Source organism: Ascaphus truei, chromosome 13 (assembly GCF_040206685.1).
Source record: "Ascaphus truei isolate aAscTru1 chromosome 13, aAscTru1.hap1, whole genome shotgun sequence".
NCBI lineage: Eukaryota > Metazoa > Chordata > Amphibia > Anura > Ascaphidae > Ascaphus > Ascaphus truei.
In genome coordinates, this window is record NC_134495.1 from 18,363,601 (window position 1) to 18,382,001 (window position 18,401).

At 45.1% G+C, this 18,401-nt stretch overlaps 1 protein-coding gene and 1 long non-coding RNA gene across 3 annotated transcripts; one reads left to right on the forward strand and one right to left on the reverse strand.

Annotated features, from left to right (window-relative positions):
• The first annotated feature begins 8,343 nt into the window (after window positions 1-8,343).
• LOC142464573 (olfactory receptor 10C1-like) lies at window positions 8,344-9,291 on the forward strand. Its single transcript, XM_075567944.1, has one exon. It carries the CDS (start codon window positions 8,344-8,346, stop codon window positions 9,289-9,291), a length of 948 nt encoding a protein of 315 aa, XP_075424059.1.
• Window positions 9,292-13,985: 4,694 nt separating this feature from the next.
• LOC142464513 (uncharacterized) lies at window positions 13,986-17,225 on the reverse strand. 2 transcript variants are annotated; one of them, XR_012787674.1, is made up of 4 exons: window positions 17,165-17,225; window positions 16,761-16,930; window positions 14,366-14,560; window positions 13,986-14,240 (listed from the first exon to the last, which is right to left on the reverse strand). It is a non-coding gene; the product is annotated as an uncharacterized LOC142464513 (long non-coding RNA). The 2 variants fall into 2 exon arrangements; XR_012787673.1 differs by lacking the exon at window positions 17,165-17,225 and having other exon boundaries at window positions 16,761-17,154.
• Window positions 17,226-18,401: the final 1,176 nt, after the last annotated feature.

Consider the following 18,401-nt stretch of genomic DNA (forward strand, 5'->3'; position numbering starts at 1 on the left):
CTACCCCTGCCCTTAACCCCCCACCCCCTACCACTGCCCTTCACTACCTACCCCTGCCCTTCACCCCTCACCCCCTGCCCTTCGCCCCCCACCCCCTGCCCTTCGCCCCCCATCCCCTACCCTTCGTCCCCCACCCGCACCCCGCCCTTTGCCCCCCCACCCCCTCCCCGCCCTTCGCCCCCCGCCCTTCACCCCCACCCCCTCCCTGCCCATCGCCCCCCACCCGCTCCCTGCCCTTCGCCCCCACCCCCTCCCCGCCCTTCGCCCCCCACACCCACCCCACCCTTCACCCCCCGATGTCTGTCTTTATGAATCATAGATCCATCAACTCGTTATTCGTTCTACGACTGTAGGGCTATCGTGCCTTAGTTAGTATACTGATGTTACATGATGACCCTGTAAGTACTCTATTATAAATGTATAGCCATCTCCGTTGGACCAAATTTGGGATTATATGGAGTGATTCTCAACCTTTGCCTGTGTATTTTTGAATCATGGTTACATGAACTATAACCAAGAATATGCCAATGCAAACTCACCTTTATTGTGGGTCAATTAGTTTTTGGTCTAATACTATCTAAACGTTCCAACACACAGTAAAGAACAAAGACAAACAAACAATGTTCTTCTTTATTATTACAGTACAGGTAGTCCTCGTTATCCAACATTTCACTTTACAACGAATGGCATATCCAATGATTTACAATGCAACCCTATAGGCCATTTTTCGACGCCGGAATGCGTTATCTGACGCTCACCGCCACTGATTAACATGGGACTCACTTTACAACGGTTTCACTATCCAACGCTACTTCCAGAACAGATTCCGTTGGATAACCGAGGACCGCCTGTACTATTAATACGATCATTCTTCCATTGTTCTTTATGATTATGTTGCTGCCGTTGGACTCTGTCCTCCAGTTACTGAAGCTCCTCCCCATACTATGGGACCAATTGCAGACAAGCCGATATCCGTCATCGGCCAGCCCCACCTACTATGCTTAGACTCATTTCCTTACTCCATTGGGATTGGTTTTCTCTTTAGCCGCGTCCAAATCTCGGTGTATATCCAGTCACTGCTTAGCGACACATATGACTCCTTCTCCCCCCTGAAAGAAGAGTGCTTATGACACGCGAAACGTGCATCGGGTTTTTAGTCACGTCCCGACGGTGGCATCGATGAGTGAGACGGCCCAACCCGGAAGTTATCTGCGGAATACAGTTGTATGACGGTGATTGCTTCTACCGTCTGTATACCAACTGACTGATATTTGTCACTATTATGGCTTGACACATTGACTGTATATATGTTAGACTATACATTATATGTTTTGAAGTCCTATAGCTCATATAATGTGGATAAAGACACAGATAGAGACTAACTATATGGATAATCAATCCCTAAATTAGGGGGCTGCCTATATACTAAAAACTGACCCCCCGGTCAGATAACAAGAAAGGAAAAAAAGGATTAGTATTATAAAATTAATACAATTAATATGGGACCATGTAACAGCTGCACTGGGTGAATTGCCCACTCACCGGACGAAAGATATATACAAGCAGTGGATATATCTGAGAGTATCCCCTCTCTTTCTCCAGCTACCACTGCTACCGCATCAGCATCAGGGCCAGGGAGATGGTTGCAGCACGCCTAACTGTATGTGTGTCTCTCAATCCTCGTTTCCCCGCAGCTTGGCAGGTTTAGCCCGGTGGATTTGTGCAGCTCCCACCACTGCTGCGCCGAGTTTTGGGCCAAAGGAAAAAGCTGTACACGCCGGACAGCGTGGGCCTCCCTCCGCACTGGCGTTCTCTCCTCGCGGTAGTTTTCAAACAGCAGATTCGAGCGGATTTGATGATAGTCAACAGCAGATTCGTCACGGAACTTTGCAGGCAATTGCAATGCACTGGTTCAGGTCTCCACGAATTAACCCTACGCGTTTCGAGAGCGAGCTGCTCTCTTCCTCAGGGGTCCCATATTAATTGTCCTTAATTGTTACCCATTGTAATTTTCATTTGTATATGTTTTGTATGTCCAGTGTTTTAATTATTTTATTAAATGTTGTTATTTTCAATTCACCCTTGATCTCAGCTGATATATAATTAGTATTAGTATATGTTGTTTGTTTTAACAGTATTACACTATGTCCTGTGTTTTTTTACTCTTTTTTTAAGCACATCTTTATCACCTGGAATCCTCATCGGTCTCCTCCTGGTGGTGATTATATCCTTTCATGTTGGCGCCTTTTATAATACTAATCCTTTTTTTCCTTTCATATAATGTGGATACTACTATATATATACACAGATCACATTTATATACTTTATATAGCAGTGACACTCTTGGATATGGCTACCTCAGTACCATATTGATATACTTATGCTCCTCTAAGATATACAATTATGTAAGTTTGACCCTTGGGAAATTTTTGACCACTATCTATTGGACATTAGTACTCATATATCCACACAGGGCACTTATTCTTGAGATTTATACGGCGATACATTTATCCTCTCAGTATATACTGCCCCACTATATGAGCATGGCATACCATTACCCACTATACACAGGGATACTAACCACATTTTAGTATAGCACACTGTAAACACCCGCTCCCCCTCATTGATGTATTATACTGTACTGTATATACCGACTGGGGAAATACAATACAGTCTTGAATACTAGCATTTTGCTTTGGTATTGCTATTTACAGTTGTATTCCATTGAACCGTGCAGCCGCCTCACCAACGGGGACTTTTAACAAATATTTTTCACTGTATATATATTTATCACTTATATAGGAAAACACAGGGGGTGCCCAGTGCTACATCCAAATGACAAAACATACATGGTAATAATTACAAGAAATGATGCTTCAGTACTAATAACAATGCTAATGCTAATAATAAAATATGGTTTTTTAGTTAGAAATTTTGGCCAAAACATCATAAGCTTGCACACCAAACGTCAAGGTAAACCATAATAAGTGCAAGTCCTACACTACACTGCATTTGTTCCCAATACCTCTGTATGAGGGGGAAGAACCATAATAGATTCATTACCTGCAGCAAGATGAGACAATCCACCATTAAAAAGGGGGAGTTGACGTGAGCTCTGGGGGAGGTGCCACAACCTCCATACAACTGATACCAGTCAGAAATTAATTAAACACACAAACCCAGCAAGCTCAAACGCCCACCCCATCCTAATCTTGACTATATGTAATGCCACATAGAGTGCAACTGGGCTGTGGCACATGAATATAGGAAAACACAGGGGGTGCCCAATGCTACATCCAAATGACAAAACATACATGGTAATAATTAGTACTGAAGCATCATTTCTTGTAATTATTACCATGTATGTTTTGTCATTTGGATGTAGCACTGGGCACCCCCTGTGTTTTCCTATATTCATGTGCCACAGCCCAGTTGCACTCTATGTGGCATTACATATAGTCAAGATTAGGAGGGTGTGGGCGTTTGAGCTTGCTGGGTTTGTGTGTTTAATATATTTATCACTTGCCTCATTGTTTATGGTTAATTAATAAAATGTTATTGTTTTCCATGTATTGATATTAGTGGAGCATATACTCTGGTTCTCCGGACAGTTCAAATAGATAACCTGATGTACACCAAAACCAATTGGAAGTGGTGGGTCAGTAAGTCCCCAGATTACCTGCACTCGCAACCATACAAGTAATGTTTATGGTCCTTTATATAAGTGTTATAACAATGTAATTCTAAGTGCTAGAACTAAGAACCCGCGAATAATAAAATCGAGTAACAGGTCACGTATTAGTTAAATACTTTTATTATATATAATAATTAAAATAAAAGGGATGTATATAGTCTCCCATATGAGGCGACAGTTGCTGAAACAACAGTAGTCGATGATAGTAGGATAAATGTGTAGTGGATGGTAGTGTAGCAGATATACAGTCCTCCACTCTCTGAGGATAGTCTAAGGCTAGCTGAGTATCACCATTATGGTTACACCACCATATGGTCTATTTTAGTGGTGTAACTTGGATATGCCTACCCCATGTGTTTCGACAAAAATCGAATATCTAGCAACACGCAGGTCCCTGGTGATCAAAAAACAAGGAAGGGGTCTTGATTGTCAGGTAGGGAGCAGAGGGAATGAAGTCACAGGCGACCGGAACAAGCCTACTAAAAGGAAGACATGCTCTAGTAGAGACCCCCCCCCCCCCTCCACAACCACACAACAATTGCAAAATATATAAAGGCTCTGCTTTCCTGTGCTAAGAATGGCTACAGGAAATTAAAGCAGATATACCGTGGAAGAAGCGGGTTTCAGAGGGCCATATCACATTCGAGCATCAGTTATCCTATACCAGGGTGGTAACGGTTACAATGAACCAGAGCGGTGGGCTATGGTGGGAACAGTTATCAGAGAGCCACAATGCAACCTAGTGCCATGTTTTAGGGAACAGGCAAGCATGGTAAGTGTACCGCTCAATGTTAGTAACGAAGGTATAGATAGTGTGAGGGATAACAGTTCATCCAGCACCACCTGAAAGAGTGAATATATTGGTGGTGCTGGCCGTTGATTGTTTGTACTATATTATACTATATTTGTTACTTTCATTTTATTCTTTCACTTTTTTACTTTTATAGTACTGGGTTTGGTTTATATATTTTTTTTAATTTTAATTTCTATATGTTTCTATTGCAAGCGTGGTGGGCACATAGCGATAGATATATGGTATACAGTGCACTCAAACTTTACTACATGTACAGTATCACTTTTCGTTGTTCAAATTGGTGCTGGGGCAGAGAATTAGCTGTTTGCATAGACTACACAGACACCGTCCCATCCACCCCACCTTGCTACTATCAAGCCTTAATGACTCCACCGGGCTGCCAAGGTCCTCTCTCCATTCCTTCTGTCTTTAGCTCACAGAATTAGAAAAATTGTGCTCTGCCCACCTTCTCTTCGTATTGCATGACACGCATAGCCTAAGCGTTCCATACTCACGCATGCGCAAAGAGAGAAAGCACACAAGCCCGGCTTTTAGCAGTTCAGTAACTTGGTGTATAATGCAACAATAGTTTGAAAATAAAAAAGAAATGGGTTAATTCTTTTGGGCATGTAGAGAAATCATATAAGAATAATAAGAAGATATCTACTGTACATTATTTACACACTTTGCAAATGCTACTGTCCACTGTATGTACATTGACTCCTTGTAACACATGGGTTTTGTGAGGGGATTAATAAATAAATAATTTGAGTGCTCTGAATGTTAAACAAAAAGCAAAGGGATTAGTGGAAACACCTTACAACCAAGTTATACTAATGGGTGTCCTTCGGCATCAGAAGGTGTCTTAAAGCATAGCACCACTTAGTAAATAGGGGCAATAATCTACCCACATCTTCCTTAGTTAACAGACGTCAACATTTTGTGCAGGGCAATTGAAGATGAAAAGACATATACAAATAGTGTAATGTTACTAATATAGTAAGTAAGGAAGTGTCGCTTGGACAAGTTTATAAATTATCATATATAATATATACAATGTTACTGGATCAAACCATGAATTAATCATAGAGTTATCAATTAGTGACCCCAATTCTGTTACTTTCCCTAGATGCATTGCAGATTCTTCTCTGATTGGTGAATATTATTTGAGAACAGATTTGTCCTGTACTTTAGAAGTTGCCTGTTGGACTGTGACTTCTGGTGGAACTATATGTTGTAATAGTCAAGGGATGTTTGGTTAATTCTCTGGATATCAATCAGACTTCTTCAAGTATTCCTGTGCGCTAACTGAAGATCACATATAAAGGTCCCTGAAGCAGAACATTGGGAATATCATCATTTGCTAGGCTGCTCAGTGCTGGCAGTAATGTCCCTGCGTTGGAAAACACAGTTGTTAAAGAGATAATCTCTGCACAACATATTCCCTGCACCAGAAAGGGTGTTAAAAGGATCATCTCTGCACATGAGGTTCCCCGTATCAAAAATATAGACTCTTTCAAGGTGGGAGCTGAGATCTAAGGTATGTACTTAACTACAAATAAGTAACAGTTAAAGTCAGGGATGGAAATAAAAACTTCAGTTGTGACTGTTTTTAGCTTAATGGTTCTGGTTAGCGATGAACACCTTAAATGTGACATGAGTGGGAAATAACAGATATTAACTGCAATCAAATGAAAACAGTATTTATGTATCTGCATGTAAAATACAGCATGCAGGGCAGATCTGGAGATAGCAGCAAGGCAGCCTGAAGTGCATACAGTAGCTACTAATTTTTAGAACAAGAAAAAGACTTGTAATTACTGCTGGACACGCCACATCCTGACATATTGAGGCTCTGGGAGTGGGTAAGATTTCTCATTTTATGGCATCTTAAAGAAGAACCTTTATCTGGGAGAATTGTGGGTAACATTCTTGTTTGATTGAGAGCATATTATTCACCTCCAATGAGGTTGCAGCGAGGTGATTTTTTTTTTTCTTCATTTTTGACATTCGCCTTCAGGAGGTTTTGTTATTTCTAACACAAGATACTCACACATTATTACCCACTCCATGCAAGAGTGTGACTCATATGTCTGTGTATTATTGACATTTACATTGAAAATTGTCCTCTGCGCTGGTCTTCACAAATCAAATCAGTGCTCAGTAAAATATGTATGTTTTATTACATTTTAGTTATCATGTGGATCTGTACTATGTTGTTTTTTTCCTTTTTATCATATCACTATTGAGACAACATCAAAATAATTGTACCCATTCACCTTCAAACGGTGACAACGTTAAAGACCAGTACTGCATTGTGAGTTGCATGTTTGCATTCAATGTATGTATCTATGTGAAGGGTGAAAACAGAAATCCTTTACCCTTAGGGTATATTCCATAGCACTCTTTATCCAAGGTTTATCTCCCATGTTTGGTGTCATTAACAGTTGCAGTCTGATTTCTATTATCTACCGTCGTCCCCTTGTTTAATCGGCGGGGAATGAACCCGAGGAAACCATTGAATATTTGCACTGTATGATACAGTATAATACTATACACTGTTTTCTTTTCTCTTGTTTTTTTTAGATATTTTACTGAGCTCAGATTTGATTTGTGAAGACCAGGGCCGAGGAGGACAATTTTCTCTGTAAGGACCAACGTAGGATCTGGGCAATACTGGTGACCTCCTGGCTGAAGGACTTCACTTTTTGGAGGTGGTCACTGAATACACCCAATATACACACGTGTCACTATGTGTGTTTGTATTGATTTATTATCACTAATACTGTATTTAACGTTCTATACACTTTTTGTATCACAGCACTTGCGGTATAGCGCTGAGGTTGTGCTTTTTTTTTTCCATTGACATTTACAACTATATTCTGGAGCTATTTGAGCACCCATTACCTCTATTTAATTTTTAGAACGTGCTAATTTTATACATTTCTTTCATTCATAAATATAAGTGACCAATAAAGGGTTAATAAAGCGCAACAAATATTGTGATAAAATCAAGCTGCTGCCTGAACACCTGAGGTTTCCCCAAACTTCTTGCTTATACACCAGCGGGGAGAGTGTGAGTTTGTTTCCTCCCCCCCAAGTGTTGTTTGTCATCATGAGTAAATGTTAATACACTATTCCCTCTGCATTTGTGTTCTTTTCTTCATATGAAGTTAACCAGGAGTCCACGAACCTAAGGAGTTCCACATATGGAGTGACTGAATTATGTGTTTTCCGTGCTATATATCACTGGGTTTATTTGTACATTGCACTGTTTATATTTGGTCACTTTGCACCACGAGCACTTTTTGATTCATAAATATAACCCTACATGTTAAAGGATAAAAAGCAGAAGCTTTATAGTATTTTTGGTACTTGTTTCGTAATGAGTAAGAGAGACCCTGTTACTGTTCTGCTATTTTTATAAAAGTATAATTTTGTTCTAATTAATGCTGTGACATTCCCCTATAATATACCTCCATTATAAGACCGTACTTAACTGTGTCACCTCTAGCCATGATAGGGATGATATGTAACTTATGTTCCTTGAATTGGGGAGGGGAACACACAACATAAACCTTCAATGTATTGTACTGTAGACACCGTTAGCATTATTGCTGTTGATTATTTATAAGAAGCCAATATATTTAGAAGTTGGGTATAATAGTCCATTCACTGAATAGAAATAAATATTAGTAAGAGTCAAATAGACAGAATGCAGGAAGATCCTTACTGTGTAAGTGGAAGAGGAGCCTGGAATCGGTGTCATCGTTTTGCTCTTGGTAAATGACTTCCGGTGAATACTGATGATTACAAACAGTTCTCTCTCTTTCTCCATGTTATCCTCTCTCAGGTAATGGACAAGCACAACCAGAGCACAGTCACAGAATTCCTTCTTCTAGGGATAACCGGGAGTCCATTTGGAGTCAGAATCTTTCTCTTTGTACTTTTCCTGGTGACTTACATTGTCACATTATTTGGGAACCTTCTTATCATTGTGTTGGTTTCAACCATTGGCCAACTCCATTCACCCATGTACCTATTCCTGAGGAATTTATCTGTGTGTGAAATATTGCTAACCACAGTAATTGTCCCTCTTTTGCTACATGTCTTGTTAGCTGAGAAGAGCCTTATATCAATCAGTGGCTGTTTCTTTCAGTATTATGTAATGAGTGCTACAGTAGTTACAGAATGCTTCCTTCTTTCAGTGATGTCTTATGACCGGTATCTGGCTATCTGCAACCCATTGCGTTACTTCTCTCTCATGAACCACAAGCTCTGCCATCAGCTGGGCTTCTTGTGTTGGTTGGCTGCTTATGTGATGGCAGTAATGACAATTGTTCCAATCTGCACACTGCAGTTCTGTGGCCCCAACATCATGGATCGTTTCTTCTGTGATATGTATCCCTTATTGGAGCTCTCCTGCTCAGACACCAAAGCTGTGGTGATAGAGATTTGTGTGCTTTCTGCTCCTATACTTTTCTGCCCATTTGCACTCATCATTTCCACTTACATGTGCATCATCTTGACCATCCTCAGGATGCCCTCAGCCACAAGCAGACAGAAAGCCTTCTCCACCTGCAGCTCCCACCTTGCTATTGTAGCCATGTACTATGGGACACTTGTTATTGTGTATGTGGTACCATCCAAAGGCTACTCATTTAATGCCAACAAGTTCTTGTCTCTGCTCTACAGTGTGGTGACTCCATTATTAAACCCAATTATCTACAGTCTGAGGAACCAGGAGATCAGGGTGGCCCTAAAGAAAATGTTATGTGAAATGAAGCAAAGGGCGCATATTTAAATCTAAACCAATTGTTTTATACACAGTGAAATGAAAAATAAATATTTGGATCAATTACAGATTGCTCTGGCATTTATCATCCATTTGTTCAAACTGCATGTTCTCCAGGAAAGGGATATAGTGCATCAAATGCCACTGCTGGGGAGGCCCACAATGCTTTGTGGCAGTGAAGGAATTACCTCATTAGGTTCTGTTATCATTCATGTGGACACACAGATGATACCTCTATTGGGTTCCTTGCCAGGTTGCATTGAAAGAATGCCCATATTTAATTATTGTTACCAAACTAGGAGGAGTGAAAAGTCTATAGGCAGTGTGCCCTGTACAAAGTAAAAGAAACAATCAATGAAAGGGGGAAAACATCAAAACACTACACAATTGCAAAATATGGGGAGGGAGGGGGAGCTGCTGCTGCTGCTTCTTCTGCTCAACGTTGTGTGTGTGTGTGTGTGTGTGTGTGTCAGTGTGGGTGTGTGTGTGAGTGTTGTGTGTGTGAGGAAGTGTTGTGTGGGTGAGGGAGTGTTGTGTGCGTGAGGGAGTGTTGTGTGGGTGAGGGAGTGTTGTGTGGGTGAGGGAGTGTTGTGTGGGTGAGGGAGTGTTGTGTGGGAGTGTTGTGTGGGTGAGGGAGTGTTGTGTGGGTGAGGGAGTGTTGTGTGGGTGAGGGAGTGTTGTGTGGTTGAGGGAGTGTTGTGTGGGTGAGGGAGTGTTGTGTGGGTGAGGGAGTGTTGTGTGGGTGAGGGAGTGTTGTGTGGGTGAGGGAGTGTTGTGTGGGTGAGGGAGTGTTGTGTGGTTGAGGGATTGTTGTGTGGGAGTGTTGTGTGGGTGAGGGAGTGTTGTGTGGGTGAGGGAGTGTTGTGTGGGTGAGGGAGTGTTGTGTGGTTGAGGGAGTGTTGTGTGGTTGAGGGAGTGTTGTGTGGGTGAGGGAGTGTTGTGTGGGTGAGGGAGTGTTGTGTGGGTGAGGGAGTGTTGTGTGAGTGAGGGAGTGTTGTGTGGGAGTGTTGTGTGGGTGAGGGAGTGTTGTGTGGGTGAGGGAGTGTTGTGTGGGTGAGGGAGTGTTGTGTGGGTGAGGGAGTGTTGTGTGGTTAAGGGAGTGTTGTGTGGTTAAGGGAGTGTTGTGTGGGTGAGGGAGTGTTGTGTGGGTGAGGGATTGTTGTGTGGGTGAGGGAGTGTTGTGTGGGTGAGGGAGTGTTGTGTGGGTGAGGGAGTGTTGTGTGGGTGAGGGAGTGTTGTGTGGGTGAGGGAGTGTTGTGTGGGAGTGTTGTGTGGTTGAGGGAGTGTTGTGTGGGTGAGGGAGTTTTGTGTGGGTGAGGGAGTGTTGTGTGGGTGAGGGAGAGTTGTGTGGGAGTGTTGTGTGGTTGAGGGAGTGTTGTGTGGGTGAGGGAGTGTTGTGTGGGTGAGGGATTGTTGTGTGGGTGAGGGAGTGTTGTGAGGGTGAGGGAGTGTTGTGTGGGTGAGGGAGTGTTGTGTGGGTGAGGGATTGTTGTGTGGGTGAGGGAGTTTTGTGTGGGTGAGGGAGTGTTGTGTGGGAGTGTTGTGTGGGTGAGGGAGTGTTGTGTGGGTGAGGGAGTTTTGTGTGGGTGAGGGAGTGTTGTGTGGGTGAGGGAGTGTTGTGTGGGTGAGGGAGTGTTGTGTGGGTGAGGGATTGTTGTGTGGGTGAGGGATTGTTGTGTGGGTGAGGGAGTGTTGTGTGGTTGAGGGAGTGTTGTGTGGGTGAGGGAGTGTTGTGTGGGTGAGGGAGTATTGTGTGGGTGAGGGAGTGTTGTGTGGTTGAGGGAGTGTTGTGTGGTTGAGGGAGTGTTGTGTGGGTGAGGGAGTGTTGTGTGGGTGAGGGAGTGTTGTGTGGGTGAGGGATTGTTGTGTGGGTGAGGGAGTGTTGTGTGGGTGAGGGAGTGTTGTGTGGGAGTGTTGTGTGGGTGAGGGAGTGTTGTGTGGGTGAGGGAGTGTTGTGTGGGTGAGGGAGTGTTGTGTGGGTGAGGGAGTATTGTGTGGGTGAGGGAGTGTTGTGTGGTTGAGGGAGTGTTGTGTGGGTGAGGGAGTGTTGTGTGGGTGAGGGAGTGTTGTGTGGGTGAGGGATTGTTGTGTGGGTGAGGGAGTGTTGTGTGGGTGAGGGAGTGTTGTGTGGGTGAGGGAGTGTTGTGTGGGTGAGGGAGTGTTGTGTGGGTGAGGGAGTGTTGTGTGGGTGAGGGAGTGTTGTGTGGGAGTGTTGTGTGGTTGAGGGAGTGTTGTGTGGGTGAGGGAGTTTTGTGTGGGTGAGGGAGTGTTGTGTGGGTGAGGGAGTGTTGTGTGGGAGTGTTGTGTGGTTGAGGGAGTGTTGTGTGGGTGAGGGAGTGTTGTGTGGGTGAGGGATTATTGTGTGGGTGAGGGAGTGTTGTGTGGGTGAGGGAGTGTTGTGTGGGTGAGGGAGTGTTGTGTGGGTGAGGGATTGTTGTGTGGGTGAGGGAGTTTTGTGTGGGTGAGGGAGTGTTGTGTGGGAGTGTTGTGTGGGTGAGGGAGTGTTGTGTGGGTGAGGGAGTTTTGTGTGGGTGAGGGAGTGTTGTGTGGGTGAGGGACTGTTGTGTGGGAGTGTTGTGTGGTTGAGGGAGTGTTGTGTGGGAGTGTTGTGTGGGTGAGGGAGTTTTGTGTGGGTGAGGGAGTGTTGTGTGGGAGTGTTGTGTGGGTGAGGGAGTGTTGTGTGGGTGAGGGAGTGTTGTGTGGGTGAGGGAGTGTTGTGTGGGAGTGTTGTGTGGGTGAGGGAGTTTTGTGTGGGTGAGGGAGTGTTGTGTGGGTGAGGGAGTGTTGTGTGGGAGTGTTGTGTGGTTGAGGGAGTGTTGTGTGGGTGAGGGAGTGTTGTGTGGGTGAGGGAGTGTTGTGTGGGAGTGTTGTGTGGTTGAGGGAGTGTTGTGTGGGTGAGGGATTGTTGTGTGGGTGAGGGAGTTTTGTGTGGGTGAGGGAGTGTTGTGTGGGTGAGGGAGTGTTGTGTGGGAGTGTTGTGTGGTTGAGGGAGTGTTGTGTGGGTGAGGGAGTTGTGTGGGAGTGTTGTGTGGTTGAGGGAGTTTTGTGTGGGTGAGGGAGTGTTGTGTGCGTGAGGGAGTGTTGTGTGCGTGAGGGAGTGTTGTGTGGGTGAGGGAGTGTTGTGTGGGTGAGGGAGTGTTGTGTGGTTGAGGGAGTGTTGTGTGGGTGAGGGAGTGTTGTGTGGGTGAGGGAGTGTTGTGTGGGTGAGGGAGTGTTGTGTGGGTGAGGGAGTGTTGTGTGGGTGAGGGAGTGTTGTGTGGTTGAGGGAGTGTTGTGTGGGTGAGGGAGTGTTGTGTGGGTGTGTGAGTGTTGTGTGGGTGTGTGAGTGTTGTGTGGGTGAGGGAGTGTTGTGTGGGTGAGGGAGTGTTGTGTGGGTGAGGGAGTGTTGTGTGGTTGAGGGAGTGTTGTGTGGTTGAGGGAGTGTTGTGTGGGTGAGGGAGTGTTGTGTGGGTGAGGGAGTGTTGTGTGGGTGAGGGAGTGTTGTGTGGGTGAGGGAGTGTTGTGTGGGTGAGGGAGTGTTGTGTGGGTGAGGGAGTTTTGTGTGGGTGTGTGAGTGTCGTGTTTGTTCAATGTTTTAAAAGGCAAACTTGCACCTGAGCATATATTTTATTTGCAAGAAGACGTGGCACGACGGCGACGGTGAGGTGTGGGGCCACCGGAGAGGGGGTGTTGCGGCATACGGGAGTCGGGGGGGGAGGGGGGTTGAGGCGTACGGGAGTGTTTTTTTTGGAGGTGTACGGGAGGCGTGGGGTTGAAGTTGAGGCGTACGGGAGTGTGGGGTTGAGGTGTACGGGAGGGGGGGGGAGGTTGAGGCATACGGGAGGGGGGGAATTGAGGCGTACGGGAGGGGGGGGAAGTTGAGGCATACGGGAGGGGGGGGAGTTGAGGCGTATGGAGGGGGGGGGTTGAGCGTCGGTTTAAAAAGCAGAAATGGCACATCGTTTTGTTCAAAGAAGACACTGTACCCGAGTCCGCAGGGGATGAGCGCTGGTGTTATTTTCTGCTGGTGTGATTTTCGGAGGTGAGAGCAGGCGGTGAGGGTTAGGCCGAGTCCATAGAAGGACAGGCCGTGCTGAGCCGTGCGGACACTCCGCGCTGAGCCCCTGCATCCTCAATGAGGATTTCTTGAGAAAGGGCTCAAGCGAGCGTCCGCAGGCGTGCTGAGGCGCTGGAGTTTTCAGCCGAGCGCCAAGCTGTTTTTCAGTGCACTGTTGGCTGAAAACCTCCAATCACAGCACAGCAGTGTCAACGTCACGGCGCCGTGACGTCGGCGCCGTGACGTCGACGTCAGTGCGTCGCGGGCGATTGACCCAGTGACGTCACTGCCCCGCCTCCCTCAGTCTCCCCCCGCCTCCGATCGCGCCCGCTGGCTCGCCTGTATGGGCATGAAATCGCCCAGATTTCAGCAGACGAGCCTCAGCGTCAGCACGGCTCGGATCTCCTCACCCCTCTATGGCCCGGGCCTTAGTGTTAGGTGCTATCAATCGTACTCCCAAAGCTCAGTGAGTGTTGGCAGAGTGTGCCAGTGGGGTAGGTGTGGTGAGCGAAGCACGCAGGCAAATGAGAGGTATGCGGGGGCGGGCGGGCGTTCCGAGGGACCAATCAGATTGGCCCGAGGCGGAGTGACGGACCGACTGACCAATCTGATTGCCCAGAAGAACAGCAAACATACGTTTTCAATTATATAGATATGTGTTATAAGGTTCTTCTTAAAGTATGAGTTTCTTAGTGATGACTTTTAACCGGTTTTCTGCAGAGTTTACCTGTCTGAAATAGGATGAGGGAATTGGGGGGTCAGGTTCTAAAGAGCAACCTTGATCATTTCACTGCATTCAGCAGATGGTACCTGGGTTAGGAAAGCCATGGAAAAGTCATTCCCCTGGGCAGCAACCTCTCTTATCAAATCCTTTGTACCATTTTTCAACAGCTTCTCTTCAACTGAATTTCCACTTACAAGTCTGGAAATACATAGAATAGAATGTAACTTTCCTACGTTCAATTAAGGCGCTTTTCCAGCTCGCATAATGTGTCCCCTCTGATATCAAACTTGCATCACGAGCAGTACTTGTCCAGCCGGTGTTACCTGTATATATGGATGTCCTTAGTCCTTCCGATGCGATTGCACCAAGCCTGAGCTCTGGCGTCCATTACGGGGTTTAAATCACTGTTGTAGAATATCACGGTATCGGCTTCCACATAAGGAACCCCCAGAGTGGCTGTGGGTGGACAGGAGAACGCAGAAGATTCGAGGGTCTCGGTTGAAGCTCTTCATCAGGTCCTGTATGAATGAGGCATCAGAAGGTCATATGTGCTGAGTATGTACCATGAATGTCTCTGTGGATTAGATGGCTTTGCATGGTGAAGCCAATCACTCACGGACAGACTTCCAATGCATTGCAGGCCACTACGGCCCAGATACAAACAAACAGCGTTAAGTGGGGGAACATCACGTGACGTTACGTAAAACACGATTTACGTTCCCGGAGTTAACATGGTTTCCACAAAGCTCGTTATATGTAAAAACAACATCCGATATACTAGAATAGACTGAACGTCACATTATTGTAGCCCAACGTTGTGGTATCTTCCAATAATGTGGCGTTATTTCCGATCCGCCAATGACAAAAACACCATGTTAAGTCATGTTTGTGACCCGAAAATCATGTGATATGCCGCGTTTTTGTTTAAACAAATGGTGCCACGAGTTAGAGACGTGCGGTTTGGTGTGTAACCACGCAAAATCCCTGTTTGAGGATCTGGATATGAGTAACATCAATCTATGTAAAGTTACGTTCCCATCGTTAACCTCTACAGACTTAAGTGGACAGGTGATGTTAGGATACAGCTTCATTTGCATATAACTTGCATCTTATTACTCTCTTTTCAGTCAAAAACATGACTTAACATGAGGTTATTGTCCTTTGTGGACCGTGTTACTATTCATGTGACATTAATTTAGGTTAGCTTCGTGCATCTAGCCGTAACAGCTGCAAACTGGCTAAACCAGGGGTTCTCAACTTCAGTCCTCGGGACCCCCCAACAGGTCAGGTTTTGAGGATATCCCAGCTTCAGCACAGGTGGCTCAGTCGAAGAGCCACATTTGCTGAAGCAGGGCTATCCTTAAAATGTGACCTGTTGGGGGGTCCCGAGGACTGAAGTTGAGAACCCCTGGGCTAAACAATGAATGTTCCCTCTAGGTATGTCTTGGGCCCAGAAAATGAAGATGACAGCGTTATATATTACAGTTAGACCCGTTTAAAGTAAGAAACAGCCGAGGTCCTAAAGCTCCTAAAGAGGTGTGGGGGGGGGGGGTAAAACACTTAGGGGTACACTGTTACAGGATTGAGGTGCCTAGTAGGAAATGGAAGAGCAACCAGATTAGTTATTGAACCTTGGCACCATAAGCAGGTTTCTGGAAGCAGATCTTAGGCAAAACGTTCTGTGGTACAGTAGGGGCAAGAACACTGCTCAGATATTAGGGTAACTTGTTCAGAAAGTATAAGAAGGTCACACAGGATGAAGTACTTTAGGTCTGGACTGCAGGGACAGCCAACCTAGTCCTGTTAACATACAGTATTGCAATGATGGGTATTCTAGTTAAATAACGAGACAAAACAGCATATTCAGTTGTACAGTGAGTCCTCGCTTTTCCGACACAATGCGTCCTGCAAACCCGCGTCGGAGACGAGACAGTCGGAAAGCAGACCCATGTTAATGGGTGGCGGTTTCCATCAAATATGCAAAAACCGCGGCGGATAATGGCTTTTTTGACTGCATTCTGCGCCGTCGGAAAACGCATCCAACAGAAAAGCGAAACGTTGGAAAACGAGGACTACCTGTATAGAATATCACATTTGATGAGATTACGTACCTGTGCCATACTACTATATATGTCCCCATAATTAATCATTGGATTGAGCATCTTTGGTGCAATGCACTTTTTGACCATAGGACTTTGGAAAGATTTATTTATGTACAGTTTAAGCTCATGTTTGTTCCCCCCTATCTACAGCACGTTATAACATCCCTCTTAAAATCTGTGTTTCTTATATTAAAATTACTAATAGTAGCAGCACAGTTTAAATAGTAAAAGTTAAACAAAATGAATTTTTTTAAAATTATTTTCTTCTTCCAAAAGTTTATCTATATTTGACTTATTTTACAATATTTCTATACTTCTAGATACCCAGTTTACAGTCAGTTCTACCAATGGTTTCAAATATATACATAAACAGAAAAGGCAAGTTGTGCCTCAGTGTGATACAAGTCCCTCTCCTGTTTTAGCGGTGGCACTGTGTGTGTAAAGTGCCTCCGGGCGGCACCCAGGCCAGCTGCTTGGTGCTGATGCTCGATTTGGAACGGCCCCATTTAGAGACAGCCTTGGCCCACCTCCCAGCTCGCACTTTAATTTCACTCTCTCTTCTGTACCTATATTACCAAAGCCGGAGCTGGGGATGAGCTGAATACATAATACATACGTGGCACTGCTCGTAATTAGCGAATTCGTCGATCCGCAGGAAGGTCAGGGAGTGGAGATCCAGGAAGAGATCCAATATGTCCAACATGAGCAGCATCTGGGAGAAGATGAGAACCCTCCGTCCCTCGGACCTCAGCTTCCGGAGGAGGATGACCAGAGCCTCCAGCTTTCCTGTGTGAGATAGTAAGAGGCATTGTCATTGACAAACAACAGTGTCTCCAGTGGCTGCATCTGTGGCATGGGACACTACCCTGGCCCTCCCACATCAGGACCCAACAAGTACATTTTGTTGGTTGAACAGAAATACGCGTACAATTAGTAGGAATGTAGCATAGAGGCTTTACCAGTTCCATATTCTCAGGCCCTTGAAATATAGCCCCTCTCCCTATAGCCACGTCCACGTACCCGAGTCACACAGGATGAGCCGCAGGTCAGGGAACTGCACGCAGTGAGGGGAGGTTTTCTCCCGCAGGTACTGTAGATAAGGAAACCAAAAAAATAGCGCAAAACGCAAATAGTGAATGCCTAAACCATTGGAAATACTCTGGACATTTTCAACACCATCTGACCGAAGGGAGGGTTCCTACGGAGGCGGTGTCATCATCTCCGGTTGCCTGTACTGAGGAGGAATCCAACAGGCACCATCGTAGATGCCTGCCAGAGAGACCAGTTCCTGACTCCTGAACCCCTACTTGTCGAGTGGTAACTTGTGTGCTGTGCACACTCAATGCTTATGACCTAGCTGTTTGATGTACGCAGAATATGTATCCCTACTTTTTATACATTAATATTTTGATTTACTTCACTAATTGCGTTTTGCACTGTTTTTTTGTTTCCATTTCTTTAGTGTTTAGGGGGGTGCCGAGCCACCCCTTCATTTACGGCTGCAGACGTTATAATTAACCACTCGTCACGGTTATGTATAATTTTTTTATTATCACATTGTGGTACTAAGTGGTTTTAACTATTTAGTTTAAATCTAAGGGTTACATGCAGGATTCACTTGCTTTCATATTATTGTCACTATCACTAGTAGTTATTTTGTTGCGCACTTTAAATTCTTTTTCACAACTGCAGATAAGGAGCTGCCTGCTCCCTCAGGCCGTGACACAGGATCTTCATGCCGTGGGTGTAGGAAGGAGGAGGGTGTGCCACGGACAGGGCAGGGGGAGCGGCAACCACAGCTGGTACCACACACAACGCTCTGTATAATGTACAGAGAGAGACGCTGATAGTCAAGCAGTCAACACTTCTAACAGATCGCTCCTCAGCAACCAAAGGTATGTTGCATGCAGACATCCCATTACACCTACAGCTATACTCCTGGAACTTCCTTTCATTCCCTTTACCCATCTTGTTCACACAATAACATTGTGAAATCTTTCTGCATTACCGCTTTTCAGTGCGAGTTCAAATAATATCAGCAAGCCTTTCTTTTTGACTGTAAGTGCAAACACTTATAGTCAACTCACTGTAATACTGTTAGTGCGTAGTGCTTAAACTCGTTCATTTGAAATAAACAAGCTAATATAAAATAAACGAGTGTTTGAGTTGATGCAGAGTCCTCCGTGCACGTAATTAAAGCACCAATATACAACCACTAACTTTTATCCCATCGCAGTAACCTTTTTACGTTTCATTT